The following is a 17,745-nucleotide window of genomic DNA, read 5'->3' on the forward strand; positions in this document are numbered from 1 at the left end:
ACGATAGGGGTAAGTGGGAGCCCCATTGGCCGATTTAGGTGTAGGTTAGTGTCACAGAGAAGTAGCTGGTTACTTGTGAGAGTCAGATAAGAAAGGAGGTTGCTCAAGCACAGGAGTGGCTGAGAGAAGAGGTAAGGTCCATAAAAAAGTCTTAATGAGAAGGTGAAGTTGGCCCAGGGCACCATTACCAGCAACCTTATTTTGGCACCTGAGGCTCCGAGATTGTGTGGGGAATGACCTCAGGTGAATCTAATCCCCAGGGTGTATTCAGACGATGGGGAGACAGTCCGGCAAGCCTTAGGAAAGATTATCCTCTTGGTAAATTTTGATGAATCAGGAGGCTTTCCTGATAATTTGCATGTGTGGCTCAACCCAATAATTCTTCAAAGGTGGACTCCAAGGCCTGACGACCAGCACCCAGATTTGCGCTGCTTTGGCAAAATGGCACAAAGCAATATGGTCCTGGCTCAACTCCAGCACCGAAAATTTATCTGGTGAGTCATTGCAGGAGCTGCCCGAGAACAGGAGGAATGCATCACCTGACCTGACATGGGAGAGCTTGGTTTAAGAAATATTATTGGCTCCTTTTCCGAATCAGGAGTTGAGCGTGCTAATGGAACTCCAGTGCTCTGAAACCATCCACAAGGCTGCTGAGTACATGGCCAGGTTGAGAGTTTTGTGGAAACCTGGGAATGGCACAGAGTGGCTGAGTGTGATGTTCTGTTCTTTGGAGACTCCTGATGGGAAAGACTAGTCGGTGGAAAATTGTATCTCTCAACTACTAAGGGGAACACTTGCTCGCTGTAGTCATATTTGACGAAGGGGTTATGGTCATCAGGTATATCACAGCAGGGCAGTCCAAATCCAATGGCAGGCAACATGAGCTACAGTCCCCGAGTGACTGGGCCAGAACCTGGGTACACATCCCACTGGGTCAAAGGTGGTCCTTTCTGAGCACCTGCTGTGCATGTGGTAGGAAGGACCACATGGAGAGGTTTTACTGGGCCACACCTTTTGGACAGTTTCCCCAAAGACCACAAGGAACCAATAGAGAAGTCAGTTCAGAAGCTTCTTGTGGTTTGGGGAACCAGTGATTGGACTGCCGAGTACGGGACAACAAACAATCCCGTTTGGTCAAGAGATGTGGGTCCCCATGGACTTGTGGTTGAGATTGCTACCAGAGCACCGAGCCAGAACATCTATATTGTAAAGCTATGTCAGGGAATTGATATGAAGGGAAGTTTGGAAAAGGCCCACAAGTTTGGAAGAGGGGGAAAATGGCTTGGCCACCTCAGAGGTGAAACTGAGGAATGACATCAGGGCATATGGCCAAAGGTTTATCCCTGATTTGATTATCCCTGAAGACCTGATTTGGCTTGACTGTTCATGAGGAAGAAAGGAGAGTGGACCTGAAGCTTCAAAAACTCTAAAAATTAATTAAACAATCGAACAAAATCCTGAACAGTACCACACCTCAAACCTACGCATCTCCCTGTGTGCACGGTAGTGCACGAACAACGTTCCTCCACTGCTGCCCAGTGCCACATAGACGGTGTTTACATCCATAGCTGTCAACCGCAGTGGCACAGAGCACAAGCCCCGATGGCTCCATGTTGGCAAGAGCTTCAGAGTGCTGCACGGAGCATCACATTCTCGCAAGGAAAGAGCCGAGAAGCTCATCGCTCAATCTTCTTCTGCCATGAGCTGATACAAGACACAAGAGAAAAACAAAATTAGTTTGATGATTGGATAAATGTGAGAAAGGAGGAAGCATTTATTAGACTGTTGGTAAAGAACATGGAAGATGCATAATTGTGCAGCCATTCTTACGTTATATAAGAAAGTTTATAAATTAAATAAATAAACAAATAAATAAACAATAATAACAATAAAAAAAAATTGATGGAGACAAAACAAACTCACAAACAAACACAAAAACACACAAGAGTCCACAATAGTGGGTGAAAGACTTCAGCTGTGTTCAGTCAATCCAGCAATACCATTTCAATTTCTAACTAGAGCGAAGTCGATGACACGCAATCGTAAATCCACACACTTCCCGCCTGAAGCAACGTTGAAAGATGGCAAAAAGTTCCACGAGGAATGACCCGTTGTCAACTTTTGAGATCCCCCCCCCCACCCCAGTTTGGACCCTTGTGACCACTAAGTCTCCACCGCCTTGAGCATGAACCCGGAGGTCAAATTCAAGAAATCGTAACATATTTCATAAGTCCCCCGATGTTGATTGCAAATACAAAATTCCATTTTAAAATGTTTTTAAATGTGCTCACAATTGCATTTTTGGGAATTTGACCTTTTGACCCTGCCCCAGCGGGCAGGTCAGGCCAGATCAGATCTGTGACCTGCTACAGGTACCATATAAACCTGCACTAACCTGTTCCATGGTCGGGTTGTGGGCGAGTAAACCGTCTTCCCCAACCAGGTTTTCTGGTGAGGAGGGTGTTTGGATATGGACACCCAGCAGGATTAAAAACAACACCTGTCAAAGGGCGGAGGAGCTCCTTGTGAGCCAACGGCCATCCATATCTAGTGCCCAACTGTGTCTGTGGACGTCCTCCTGCAGTTGGGTTACTTTTTTATGAGGAGGTTGGTGACAGGATTTGCACTCCGGCCACCGTAAAACCATTCATTCCGCAAAACACAAAAACGCAAAGAAATCTGAAAATCCACTCCGTGGGAGTACCTCCTGTGCAGCTTCCCTTCGCAGGGCAGCTCACCGGATGATGGGATTGGGGAAAAGCCTTCGGGACCCCCAATCTTTGATGATAGGAGGGAAACCACAGGGTAAGATTCCCGGGTCAGATTGCGGGAGAGTGTATCGGAGTGGTGCTGAGGCGTCGTCCACCAGATGGCGGTCTCCTTAGTTTAACCTGAGGCGGTCCCTTCGGGTGGGTGCCTGGAATGTCCTATCCCAAAGAGAGGATGATCACCTGTCTCTGTTATCATCTGAGCTCAAGCATTTGGACATCGGTATTGCAGCTCTCTCTGAGGTTCAGACACCGGATTGCGGCGAGATCATGGTGGGTGGTTACACCTACTATTGGTCTGGTCGCTGTGATGGTTACCATTCCCAAGGAGTTGCTGTAGCTGTGTCCAATAAGCTGATTCCAATGATATATAATTGAGGTAACACCGGTCAACGAGCGTATTATGAGACTAAGGATTCGTCACTCCTTCGGTGTCATTTACCTGGTCTCTCTTTATGCTCCGACTGAAGCGAGTGATCTCACCGTGAAGGACACATTCTCTGCCACTCTTGAGCTTGTGGTTGATCAGTGCCCCAGACGCTATACACTTCTCGTCTTGGGGGATTTCAATGTATCGACTGGAACTGATAAGGATGGTTATGAGGTGTGTGTTGGTCCCCATGGGTCAGGAACTGTGAACCAGAATAGCACTAAGTTCCTTGACTTTGCAAGAAGTCATGGACTTAGGGTGGCCGGTTCATGGTTTCAGTGCCCACAAGCTCTTCGCTGGACTTGGTATTCGAACGTTGGCGGTGTGGCAAAGGAGATTGACCATGTACTCGTTGATGGTCGTTGGAGGATGATCCAGAACGGCAGGGTCTACCGGAGTGCTCAGTTCCTCAATACTGACCACAGGCTTGTTGTAGCAACTCTTCAGTTGCACCTTAAATCCAGGAGAATGGTACCATCCCAGCCTAGGCTGGATGTTGGCAAGCTCAAGGATGAGAGGGTAGCTGAGGAGTTTGCGAACAAGCTGAGTGGAGATTTGGGGTGTCTGGGTGCTTTGGAGGATCCTGAAGAGTTGTGGAGTGCCTTCAAGACCACCGTCCTTGATGTTGCTGGAAGAAGTCTTGGAACTCACCGGGGGGCAAAGAAGAATTTTGTCTCTGAAAGGACACTGGATACCATTGACCAGAGTTGCAGGGTCAGGCTGAATGGCAGGGCTGAGCTGTTCATGGAGCTGAGGCGTAAAACTGGACGCGCGCTCAGAGTGGACAAGTAGGCCGATGTGTGAGGAATCTGTGAGGGGGTGGAGCATCACCTGTGGTCAAGTGATTCTCTCGTCGTGCTTACAGGGGAATTTCCACATTACGTTCATCCAAGCCCATCCCTCGGTGTACTGCAGTTACAGCAGAGAGTAGTAGGCTCTTGACAGAGGAGTCCGAAGTGAAGGCCCGCTGGGCCGGTTACTTTGAGCGGTTGCACCAGGCTGATCCACCAGCTGTCGAGTTGGACGTCAATGGTGTTACAATACCTGTTGCTGACTCTCCTATCAACTGTGGTCCACCTTTGCTTGTGCAAACACGGGCTGCGGTGAACCGGTTGAAACGGGGTGAAGCTCCAGGGATCTGTGGCATCCATGCTGAACTTCTAAGGCTGGTGGAAATGCTGCACTCGTGTCGTTGCATGCAGTTCTGCGCTCTTCTTGGAACACAGGCATCATCCCAACTGGCTGGAAGAGGGGCCTTGTTGTCCTTCTCTGGAAAGAGAAGGGTGATCGCAAAGACTGCAACAACTACCGAGGGGCGACGCCTCTCTCAGTGCCGGGCAAGGTCTTTGCTCAGATAATTCTTGATAGGGTTTGCCACCATCTGCTTGAGCACCAGCGTTCAGAGCAGTCAGGCTTTACACCAAACAGGTCAATAATTGACCGTATCCTTGCTCTTCGGGTCCTCACTGAACGCAGACGAGAGTTTCGGCAGGGGCTGCTTGCAGCTTATGTTGATCTCTGTAAAGCGTTCGATTCAGTGAATCGGGATGCCCTCTGGAGGATTCTTGGTCTTCGTGGGGTCAGGTCGGGTATGGGAGCATGTGTGAGAACAGCGCGTCGCTGCATCCACTTTCCACCGGTAATCCAGGGGCCTCTGTCTGGCCTTCCCCCAGGCAGATGCCTGGCCCATCCACATCTCCTTGAGATGCTGGTCAACCTGCTGCAACCACAAGGCACGTGGTCGGCCCATTGGCCTCCTCCACTCACGAGACTCCCTCTCTGAGAGAATCTGGTGAGCAGGATCAGCGTCAGGAAAACGAGCCACATGTCCATACAGCCACAACTGACGCTCACGGACTGTGCAGGTAACAAATCTCATCCGAGTCTCTCTCAGCAACTGCTCGTTGGAGACAAAATCTGACCAGCGATAGCCAAGGATTCTCCGAAGAGACCTGGTACCGAAGGAATTAAGTCTCCGTCTCACATCCTTGGTCAGAGACCAAGTCTCGCATCCATAGAGCAAGACTGGAAGCACCAAGCACCTGAAGACTAGGACTTTCGTCCTCCCGCACAGGTACCGGCAGCGCCATACCCCATGATCCAGTGAATCCACGAATCCCCAGGCCCGACCGAGACATCGATTGACCTCTGACTCACAGCCAGCAGAGACATGAATATCAGTGCCAAGGTAAGTGAATCTCTCCACGACCTCAACATCCTCACCACAAACAGACACAGACAGGACAGCAGCATCAAAGATGTCATTGAAAGCCTGGATCTTAGTTTTAACCCAAGAAACCCGTAATCCCAGCGGCTCCGACTCCTCATTCAACACCTCGAGGGCCCCCAAAAGGATATCGAAAGTCTCCACAAAGATGACTGCATCAACTGCAAAATCAAGGTCCGAGATCTTGACATTCCCAAACGATGCACCGCAGCTTGATCTTTCTGACATCCTCCCTAAAATCCAGTCCATACAAGTGCTGAAAAGTGTGGGGGCCAGTACACACCCCTGACAAACTCCAGTAACAACTGGAAATAAGTCAGAGATGGTACCACCACACTTCACAGCACTCTCAGTACCAGAGTAGAGTTCAGACATCAGATCGATCAGTTTTGGTGGCACCCCACGAAGACCAAGAATCCTCCAGGGGACATCCCGATTCACTGAATCAAACGCTTTACAGAGATCAACATAGGCTGCAAGCAGCCCCTGCCGAAACTCTCATCTGCGTTCGGTGAGGACACGAAGAGCAAGGATACGGTCAATCGTTGACCTCTTTGGTGTGAAGCCTGACTGCTCGGGACGCAGACGCTCAAGCAGATGGTGGCGAACTCTATCAAGAATTATCCGAGCAAAGACCTTGCCTGGCACTGAGAGCAGCGTCACCCCTCGGTAGTTGTTGCAGTCTTGGCGATCACCCTTCCCTTTCCAGAGAGGGACAACAAGGCCCCTCTTCCAATCAGATGGGATGATGCCTGTGTTCCAGGCAGAGCACAAAACTGCATGCAACGACACGAGTGCAGCACTTCCACCAGCCTTGAGAAGTTCAGCATGAATGCCACAGATCCCTGGAGCTTTACCCCGTTTCAACAGGTTCACCGCAGTCCGTGTTTCCACAAGCGAAGGTGGACCACAGTTGATTGGAGGGTCAGCAACAGGGATTGTAACACCCTTGACGTCCAACTCGACAGCTGGGGGATCAGCCTGGTACAACCGCTCAAAGTAACCGGCCCAGCGGGCCTTCACTTCAGACTCCTCTGTTAAGAGCCTACCACTCTCTGCTCGAACTGTAGTGCTCCGAGGGATGGGCTTGGATGAACGCAATGCGCGAATTCACCTGTAAGCAGGACGAGAATCACCTGTCCACAGGTGATGCTCTACCCCCTCACAGATTCCTCGCACATAGGCCTCCTTGTCCACCATTAGTGCACGTACAGTTTTACGCCACAGCTCCCTGAACAGCTCAGCTCTGCCATTCAGCCTGGCCATGATAGTTCCTGACCCATGGGGACCAACAGATGTCTCATAACCATCCCTATCAGTTCCAGTTGATGCATTGAAATCCCCCAAGACTAGAAGTGTATCTCGTCTGTGGCACTGATCAACCACAGACTCGCGCGTGGCGTAGAATGTGTCCTTCATGGAGAGGTCACTCGCCTCAGTCGGAGCATAGACAGAGACCAGGGAAATGACACAGAAGGAGTGACGAATCCTTAGTCTCATAATACGCTCATTGACCGGTGTTACCTCAATTATCATTGGGGTCAGCTTATTGGACACAGCTACAGCAACTCCTTGGGTATGGAAACCATCTGAGCGACCAGACCAATAGTAGGTGTAACCACCCACCATTATCTCGCCGCAATCCGGTCTCCGAACCTCAGAGAGCACTACGATACTGATGTCCAACACTTGAGCTCAGATGATAACAGAGACAGGTGATCATCCTCTCTTAGGGATAGGACATTCCAGGCACCCACCCGAAGGGACCGCCTCAGGTTAACCCAAGGAGACCGCCGTCTGGTGGACGACACCTCAGCACCACTCCGACACACTCTCCCGCAATCTGACACAGGGATGCTACCCCGTGGTTTCCCTCTTTTCATCAAAGATTGGGGGTCCTGAAGGCTTTGCCCCAATCCCGTCATCCGGTGAGCTGCCCTGCGAAGGGAAGCTGCACAGGAGGTACTCCCATGGAGTGGGTTTTCAGATTTTTTTGCGTTTTTGTGTTTTGCGGAATGAAGGGTTTTACGGTGGCCGGAGTGCAAATCCTGCCACCAACCTCCGAATAAAAAGTAACCCAACTGCAGGAGGACGTCCGCAGACACAGTTGGGCACTAGATATGGATGGCCGTTGGCTCACAAGGAACTCCTCTGTCCTTTGAGGATTCAGTAAATCGGGATGCCCTCTGGAGGATTCTTTGTCTTCGTGGGGGTGCCACTAAAACTGATCGATCTGATGTCTGAACTCTACTCTGGTACTGAGAGTGCTGTGAGAAGTGGTGATACCATCTCTGACTTATTTCCAGTTGTTACTGGAGTTCGTCAGGGGTGTGTACTGGCCCCACACTTTTCACCACTTGTATGGACTGGATTCTAGAGAAGATGTCGGAGAGATCAAGCTGCGTTGCATCGTTTGGGAATGTCAAGATCTCTGACCTTGATTTCACAGATGATGCAGTCATCTTTGCAGAGACTTTAGAATCCTTTTGGGGGCCCTCGAAGTGCTGAATGAGGAGTCGGAGCCACTGGGATTATGGGTTTCCTGGGTCAAAAGTAAGATCCAGGCTTTCAATGACATCTTGGATGCTGCTGTCCTGTCTGTACCTGTTTGTGGTGAGGATGTTGAGGTCACGAAGAGATTCTCTAACCTTGGCAGTGATATTCATGTCTCTGCTGGCTGCGAGTCAGAGGTCAATAGATGTCTGGGTCGGGCCTGGGGAGTCATGGTTTCATGGATAATGGGGTGCGGTGCTGCCGGTACCTGTGCGGGAGGACGAAAATCTGAGTCTTCAGGTCCTTCGTGCTTCCAGTCTTGTTGTATGGATGTGAGACTTGGACTCGGACCAAGGATCTGAGATGGAGACTTAATTCCTTCGGTACCAGGTCTCTTCGGAGAATCCTTGGCTCTCGCTGGTCGGACTTTGTGTCCAACGAGCGGTTGCTGAGAGAGACTCGGTTGAGATTTGTTACCTGCATGGTCCGTGAGCATCAGCTGCGGCTGTATCGACATGTGGCTCATTTTCCTGACGCTGATCCTGCTCACCAGATTCTTTCAGTGAGGGAGTCTCGTGAGTGGAGGAGGCGAATGGGCAGATCACGTGCCTTGTGGTTGCAACAGGTTGATCGGCATCTCAAGGAGATGAGGATGGGCCAGGCATCTGCCTGGGGGATGGCCAGACGGAGGCCCCTGGAGTACTGGCGGACAGTGGACGCAGCGACGCGCTGCTCTGGCGCATGCTCCCATATCTGACTGACCAGTGGGTGGGGAAAAATGATACTGGTCTTACACCTTCTTGCCATGTGGTGAATGATCATATAAAGCATTCGACGTATGCAATTATGACATCACGAAGCCACCTATGACTTCATCAAAAAAATCACTCATTCCCCATGAGGAGTACTTGCCATGTGCCAAGTTTCAATTTTTTCTATGGAGTGGTTTCAGATATACAGAGGTCCAAAGTTTTTTCTTTTTTCCAACGTGGCTGCCATAGCACATGACCGATGACATCATGATTATCATTGAAACATTCTACATGAGTAGTCGCACCTATGGTGGAAATTTTGTGTCAATTGGATAAGTGGTTGCAGAGAAAACAGAAAATTAACACGAATGGACGGACAACCCGAAAACATAATGCCTCCAGTGACTTCATCAGTGGAGGCTCAGACAAATAAAACAAAAAAGCCCATACAAATAAAAAAAACAATTAAACCCATCGAACTAAAATACACATTTTGGTGTCTGTCTGTCTGTTTGTAATTTTGACCGTGATACATTCGTTCGTTACTTATCCAATCTCAACCAAGCTTCACAGGAGTCCTGACTCAGGGTCATGCGATGGAGTTGTCATGACATGAATTGCCCCCTCTCCAAGGGAGCCTTCGGCAAAATCTGTATTAAGGTGTTCAGATAGCTTATCTTGGTGTTTTTCCAAGGCCACTGATAATAACCACAAGGAATTAAAAAATTTTCTTCAAATGTAAAAGGATGTTGGGATGTTACTCCAAAAAGGATCTAAACAAGGTCGGGATGGTCACAAGAAATAATCATGTGAAACCATCCCAACGTCATTCTTTGAATAATGGTTGTCCCTTGCAAAGAGTGTGTGTGTGTGTGTGTGTGTGTGTGTGTGTGTGTGTGTGTGTGTGTGTGTGTGTGTGTGTTTGTGTGTGTGTGTGTGTGTGTGTGTGTGTGTGTGTGTGTGTGTGTGTGTGTGTGTGTTGTTCTCTCCATAATTCGGGTTCCAGAAGGTAGAACATAGTCCTCCCAGAACTCGAAGTATCCACCTTCGTTTCGGTGAAGGATCGCGATTCATGGCCTAAGTTGTGAAGTTGTGTTGTTCTCATAGTTTGTTCCAAGGACTATTTTCAGGATCATCACCGAGCCCCAGACAGCCTTCAACTGCAGTTCGTTTGTAGTGATGTTCCCAAGGGTAGTTTATAAAATCTCTGTGAGGTTCTTCTTTATCATTCCCGTTGCTCCAACCATCACCGGTACAACTTTGGCATTCTTTGGCTTCCAGGATCTTTTCACTTCATTCTTGAGGATTTTTTTTTGTATACCTTGTCGAGGCTTGTATGATAGCTAACACACAACGCACAGCAAGGGGGGGGGGGGCATGAGACAAGAGGGGTGAGAGAGGGAAGGACAAAACAGTGGGGAATGGAGACATAAGGAGATCTGCGGAAGGGAGAGGGATGGGGTGGGGAACATCGGGTATACAAGATGGACACGACAGGGACTTTCAGGAAGGAAAGCAGGGAATTTGAAGGAGGTGGGTTTGGGGTGATCAACAAGGGTAGAAAAGATCGAGGTTTTGGATGGGGGAAGACAAGAGGAGGTGGTGAACAGCTGTTTTGAAGGGCTCGAGAGAAGAATGGGATTGAAGAGAGTGTGGGAGTTTATTCCAAAGGCGGGGAAAAAGAGGAATGAAAGAGTGAAGGTGAGCAGTGATTCGTGATATTGGTAGTTTTACTAGAAGGGGGTTGTTGGTGGACCTTGAGCGCCCTGCGGAAATATGGGGGGGGGAGATATCACAGAAACAGCAGTGGGGGAGCGAGACCGGAGAGGAGATGGTAGAAGACAGGAAGACTGCCGACCTGCCTGCGGTGAGAGTGAGAGGCCCAAAGACTCAGCCTCATCGCGGGAGATGCCAATGATCCAAAATGCCTTGGTTTCCACAACGTGAAGCCGAGAAATGTGAGAGACAGGAGCACCTGCTCAGAGGGGAGAGCAGTACTCCAGGCTGCAGATGAAAGTTTTGTATGTGGTCAGGAGCTTAAGTTGGCCGAGGAAGGACTTTGCACGACGGAGGATTCCCAGACTGGCTTTGGAGACCAGGTTGGAAATGTGGCTTTCCCAGGAAAGATCATGGCACATAGTGAGACCCAGAAGCTTGAATGAAAGAACTTCTTCCAGAAGATTATTGTGAAAGTAGATTGGGGGGGGAGGGGTTTAAACGGTCCTTTCGGAGAGACATGGTGAGAGTGTGAGATTTGTCCGGATTGAAAGACATGTTCCACGTGTTGGACCAGTTTGTGATTTTATCCAGATCTGCAGTGAGCGAAGAAGCTGCGGCTTGCCGGTCTGAGGGATGACAGATGGTACAGCAGAGGGTGGAGTCATCAGCAAAGAGATAAAGAGGATTTTCCAGAGAGTCAGAGAGATCATTGATGAAAACCAGAAAAAAGAACAGGGCCCAGAACGCTACCTTGAGGAACTCAAGCCTGGACATGAAGAGGGGATGAAATAACTCCATTTAGGACCACACGGTGACTGTGACAGGAGAGGAAGTTTGTGAGCTATGAGTGGAGATGGCCTTGGATACCATAGGAAGAGAGTTTGGTGAGCAGGGCAGGGTGCCGGACGGTGTCAAATGTACATGATATGTCAAGGGATATGGCTCTGATTTCATGTCTGCCATTGAGGACCTCCATTCATTGTTGGGAGAGCAGAAGCAGCATATCCTAGGTAGAGTGACCTGGTCTGAAACCAAATTGATGATTGGAAATCAAGCCATTGGAGAAGAGGAAGGATTTAATGTTTGAAGCGATGATGGATTCCATCACCTTGCTGATGTTTGGGAGAAGGCTGATTGGTCTGTAGTTGCAGGGATCTGTTTTTGCACCATTTTTATGCAGGGCAGTGATGTTTGCTGATTTCCAAGCAGATGGCAAATGACCTTGAGCAAATGAGAGGGTGAATATAACAGAGAGAGAGTGAGCAAGAGCAGAAGAGCAGGTTTTTAGGACACGTGAGCTGATGCCATCTGGACCGGTTGAAAATCTGAGTCGAGGTTTGACAACAAGCTCTCCCCTTTGTTAGAAGAAAAGTACACAGTGTCCAGGGACAGCTCGGTGTGACTGGGTAAGGTCGGTGCAGAAAGCGATGGGTTATGGACACAAGATTTCGATGCAAACACCGAGTTTAGGCATTCAACCTTTTTATGTGCGGTATCAGCAGTGCGGCCATTTGAGGTAAGGGAGGGGATGGAGGGGGAACATACACCAGAAACAGATTTGATTAGATGCCACCAGGATTTGGAGGAGGGAGACAGGTTTGAAAGTTCAGACTTGAGACGAGAAAGATGTTGTTTTCTGGCTCTCCTGAGGGTAGATACACACTGGTTCTGAGCTTTATGCAAGGAAATGAGATTACCCTCAGTTGGGTTTGCCTTCCATGAGGCAAAGGCAAGTTGTTTCAGGACAACTGCCTCACCACAAGCTTCAGTGAATCAAGGGCGGGAGGAAGGGTAGGACAACTGTAGATGAGAGGGGATAAATCTGTGCATGAGGAAGAGCAAGTTTCTTTGAAAGAATTCCCAGGATGAGTTGATGTTGGAGAAAGTAGCGATAGGTGACCAGTCTTGAAGTTTGATGGCTGCTTGGAGACCCTGCTAGTTGGCTTGAGTGAAATACCAGATTTGACGGCGCTGAGGTGGTTCTCTGATAACAGCCAGAGATATCTCCACTTTGACAAGCACGTGGTCAGATGAACCAAATGGAGCGGCTGAAGAACAGCGGATATTGTCAGGGAAATTGGTCAAAATCAGATCCAGAAGAGATGGAGTACCATTGGTTGAGATCTGGGTTGGGAAGTTGTCAGATTGAGTCAGTCCCAATGAGTCGCAGAAAGTTCTTACTGAAGTGCCATGGCAGGTGAGAGAGGTACCCACACCGAGCCAACTGGCATGATGACAATTGAAGTCGCCACATATGAGGAAGAGAGAGTATGGATGAGAGGATAGGAGTTAGTCCATGTTTTCAGATAGTGAGGTGTAGATGGAGTCATCACTGTTCGGTGGACGGTACAGTACACATCTAAACATGAGGTGGGAGTGGAGGGGAAGCCGTAGCCAGAGGTATTCCTGGGGGTGTGGGGAAGTGAGGGCAGTGCACGGAGAGTGAGGAATAGAGTCTTTGATGAAGAGAGCAACTCCTCCACCAGGACGAGGCTCAGGTCTGTCATACCAGTGGAGGGAATAACCCCGGAGAGATACTCGGGAGTCAGAGACGTCTTGAGGGAGGAAAGTTTATGTTTGGCAGATTATGTCTGGTTTGTCAGTGGCAACCTGTATGGAAAGATCTGTCAGGTTTGAGTGAAGGCTTTGGGTGCCGGGGAGGGGAGGGAGAGGGTAGGACAAGGGAGGAGGTGGGGAGGTAAGGAGAGTTGTTGAAAGAGTATGGGGGATTGCAGAAGAGCTATGGGAGGGGGCCGGATGAGGAGGAGAAAATGCTCTGTGGTGCTGGGTTAAGGTACAGTGGGGAGTAATATGAGAGGGGTAGAAGGCAGTTGAGGATTTGAGGAGGTAAAGTGATGAGATGGAGGAGAGAGGGCAGGGGAAGGAAGCAGCTTTGTGGTTGAGAGGGGAACCACGGGAGAACCACGTGGTTATGCGAGGTGTCTCGTAAAAAGTGAATTTATTTATTTATTGATTTAATTTGTTTATTTTTTTCAGAAGGATTGCATAAGATTCAGAAAAGGAAAGGTTGAAGTAAAATCGTGGAGGTGTATGGTGAATTTGGAATGGTAAACGCACAGTGAAGCTGATGGATCGATGAAAAGTACCAGGAAGAGGGAAGAGAGACACGTGGTTTCAGGAGGTATATAGTAAGAAAGGACACAATGAGGAAGAAAAATTTATATGGATTTTTGAAGATTAGGTAAGATTGGTGAATGGAAGATTGTAGGAAGAACTTGTGAAGGTAATGGTGAGAGAGGGTCAGCTGAAGTAAAAGAAAGATGGTGTGCCAGAGGGAGGAATGAGGAGGGAGGAATGATGAAGGAGGAAGGAGGAAGGAGGAAGGAGGAAAGAGGAGGGAGAGAAGGAGAAGGATCGGTACTTGTGGGTATGGAGGGAGAAAGGGTTGTTGTTATATATAATTTTTTTAATATAAGACAAGAAACTGAGTGTTTGGTTGGGAGGGAATAGATGAGGAGCGTTGGGAAAGTGGGGAAAATAGGAATTGAAGGTAATCGGGAGAGAATATAAATAAAACGATCATACACCTAGACGGGATGGACAAGTCGGCCTAAAGGAAACCCGATAAGACAAGGTCGACAAAAACTCACAAAATAGTGTGATTTTTGAAACAGAACTGAACTCGGAACACACAGTAAACGTGTAACAGTTAACACAGAAAATAAAGAACACACAGGAACACACATGCGAAAATAAACAGTTAAAACATGACAGATAATGACCGGAAACTTAACTTTGAGAAAGATGGCAAAAACCTATGAGAGAAACTGCCGTCACCCCAAGCCCAGAACCGCAAACAGAAGGTCTTGATATTTGGTGATTTTCTTGATTTCTGTGTTATTTACACCAAAATCACTGGGTTCTGAAACCTCAATTAACAATGCCTTATTTTTATTTTTGTATCTGAATACTCTGTCTGGTCGCAGTGCTTTGTTTTCAATGTTTACGCTGGATGGGATCATCAGGTCGTATGTGAGCATTACGTCCTTGTTTACAATAATTGCTTTTGGTTTGTGTTTCCATGAGTTTTGTGGAACTGGGATATGGAAATTTCTACAGATGTGCCGGTGGATTACTCCACATACCTTGCTGTGCCTTTGTATGTACAGTTGTTCTGACATGAGTTTTTTTTTAAATCCTGATAGGACGTGGCTTGTGCTTTGTTTCTACCTTGCGGAACCTACAATTGTCCGATTGGCTCAGTCCTGGCATTTTTTAAAAGCCATTCATGTAAAAGGTCTTGGGTATTTCTAATGATTAGTTCTCCGTCCCAATTGAGCTGACCTCTTCTTAGTCATTCCAGTCATGTCATCCTTCTTTGTCTATCCCCAATCTACCAAACTCTTTTTATTATATTTTCCTGCTCTTTTGTCTGTCTCCCAGTTGTCTCTATATATCTGTTGGTATTTCGTCTTGTATTTTTCTTTAGTCTTTTCTGCAATCATTGAGGCTGTATTTAATTTGTTGCTGTTTCGGTTTAGTGTGATATCTTCTATTCATACCTGTTTTTGGAAGTTTTTTTGCCAAGTGGGTTCGGGATACCTTCTCTGGCTCGGTGTGTGTGTGTGTGTGTGTGTGTGTGTGTGTGTGTGTGTGTGTGTGTGTGTGTGTGTGTGTGTGTGTGTGTGTGTGTGTGTGTGTGTGTGTGTGTGTGTGTGTGTGTGTGTGTGTGTAATATGGTGTGTGTGTCAAATTATACATAGTACAGAGGGGAAATTGAAGTGTTGTGCAATATTTGCTGAAGCTAATTAAGTAATGAAACTGATGTAACAGTAATTTCTGGTTCTAAAGTATTTTATCTGTTCCTCAAAAGTTAAAGTCTATCTGTTCCAGGTACTCATCGATCTCGTGAATATAATTATTGACAGAGTTCATACAAATTAATATGATTTCCAAGGACATGCAAGGAACTTGTCAGAAGAACTTTACCATTTGGCCCATCATGCTTGTAAACCATGAAACCATTCAATCATTCAATCATTCATTCATTCCATCAGCACATCCACATTATTTATTTAAATAAACAAACGCACGTTTGAATTTATTCCCACAACATTTTTGTAAATTACTTCCCCGGAGAAGTTTCAAATCATCACAGATTCAAACACAAAGGAAAGATCCCATGAATAAGGAAACGACTGTGATCAACAGATTCCCTGCGAACTGAAAACACTTCCTGTATAAATAATAAAACGCACAGCGCCCCATATTACACACACACACACACCACACACACCACATGACACACACACCACACATACCACATTACACATTACACACACACACACCACATGACACACAATTACACACACACACCACATTATACACACAACCTATTACACACACACCTCATGACCCAATTACACACACACAGCATCTTACACACACAGCACATGACACACAATTACACACACACCACATTACACACACACACCACATTACACACACACCACATGACACACAATTACACACACACCACATTACACACACACCACATTACACACACACCACATTACACACACACCACATTACACACACACACCACATTATACACACACACACACACACACACACACACCACATTACACACACACACACACACCACATTACACACACACACCACATCACACACACACACAAACACACACACCACATCACACACACACCACATACACACACACACCACATACACACACACACCACATACACATACACACCACATCACACACACACACACACACACACACACACACACACACACACACACACACGACTTGCTTGTAAAGGTGAGACACGGTCAACCCCACATCCCCTGAAGTGACAGCATTCTGATAAATCGCAAAGCAAAACGAGGAATGAACCATCGCACTCGCCGTAATCAGCTGCGTTGAATCGACGAAATTGTTGTTGTTGTTGTTGTTGTTGTTGAACTTAAAAAAAACTGCTAGCGCAAGGAAGGCATCGTACACAGATATTTCTCGCAGAAAGAGGAAGCGTAAGAAGAGGAAGAAGAGTAATAAGAGGAATAAGAGGAAGAAGAAGAAGACGAATAAGAGGAAGAAGAAGAGGAATAGGAGGAAGAAGAAGAGAGGATGAGGAGGATGATGAGGATGAGGATGAGGATGAGGATGAGGATGAGGATGAGGATGAGGCCATTCGGTCCAGGATATCTGTGCAAGGGTTTCTCTCCTTTTTTCTTTTTTTTGTCAGTTTTTTTTTTCTGTCAGTTCTTTTCATCCAGACCTAGCTATATTTACACACGGGACATTTCAGATATTTCCGCGACATTTTTGCATATTAAACGATTTGTTGTGGATATTGGTTTGATGATCATGATTCACACGGCCATTCAAGACCTACAAAATCAGAAGAAAAAAAATAATTTGATTTCTATGTGATTATATTGATTTTTAAGTAATAAACAAAGAATTGAACGCGGTTTTTAATTGTAAGAATTTTTTGAGATGCTCCAGTTGAAAAAGCAAACCGTTCGGGTGCTGCCCCGAAGAATTCCAGATAAACTAGCATGACGTCATCGAGGGAAATATCGTCGTCAAGATGACGTCATGGAAGGGGCGGGGCCAATCGAGCGTAAAACGGCATCATCGTGAAATGTTCCTTTCAAGATATTTATTCAACAAATGAATAACGATTCAGTGTTAGTCTGTAATGACGATTATGATTTTGGATCCAAAGCTAGTGAAATGGGTCAGTTCTTCACACTTCGTGGCTGTCCAAGTTCACTTACAGTGGAAAATGCCCTCAACCATCTTCAACCGACATACAAATCTTCTTCTTCTTCATCATATTCATCATCTTCTTCTTCTTCTTCATCATATTCCTCATCTTCTTCTTCTTCATCATCATCATATTCCGCATCGAATTCTTCTTCTTCATCATATTCCTCAGCGACTTCTTCTTATTCATCATATTCCTCATCTTCTTCTTCATCATCATATTCCTCATCTTCTTCTTCTTCATCATATTCCTCATCTTCTTATTCATCATATTTCTCATCTTCTTCTTCATCTTCATCTTCATAATTAACAAAACCTGATTCTCTCACTTTGGTTTCTCATCCCAACAGTGTTGAACTTTAAATAATTATCCAAAGAAACTTTAAAATCCTACAGGATGACACAGAAACTGCCTCCATATTCCCTCAATAACTTCTTCTTCTTTTTAAAAATGTTATTCAAATGTACATCCGGCCGGAACAGGGGCCCAGGCATAAAGCGTGTGGAAGGCGTGGCCGAAGTACGTCACTTCCGCTGTCGCAAATCTCTGACTGAACATTTAAATGTCTGCGCAGCTGTTTCCAATTAACCCGTGACC

The 17,745-nt window shown here is 46.9% G+C and overlaps 1 protein-coding gene across 8 annotated transcripts in view; it reads right to left on the minus strand.

Annotated features, from left to right (window-relative positions):
• Positions 1–17,177, minus strand: part of TECPR2 (tectonin beta-propeller repeat containing 2) — a 128,591-nt gene extending 111,414 nt beyond the window's left edge. For 5 of the 8 annotated variants that reach the window (XM_085889369.1, XM_085889370.1, XM_085889368.1 and 2 more), the window contains exons 1-2: positions 16,189–16,308; positions 1,474–1,704 (exon numbers count right to left, since the gene is read on the minus strand). In XM_085889369.1, the coding sequence (XP_085745495.1) occupies positions 1,474–1,680 (207 nt within the window). In that variant the 5' untranslated portion in view covers positions 1,681–1,704; positions 16,189–16,308. Of the gene's footprint in view, positions 1–1,473; positions 1,705–16,188; positions 16,399–17,158 lie in introns of those variants that run through there. The other 3 variants (XM_085889367.1, XM_085889365.1, XM_085889366.1) reach the window with 3 other exon arrangements.
• Between the last annotated feature and the right edge of the window lie 568 nt (positions 17,178–17,745).

The sequence above is a fragment of the Eptatretus burgeri genome, chromosome 7, assembly GCF_056783735.1.
Source record: "Eptatretus burgeri isolate ZD-2024b chromosome 7, Ebu_testis_v1, whole genome shotgun sequence".
Classification (NCBI taxonomy): Eukaryota; Metazoa; Chordata; class Myxini; order Myxiniformes; family Myxinidae; genus Eptatretus; species Eptatretus burgeri.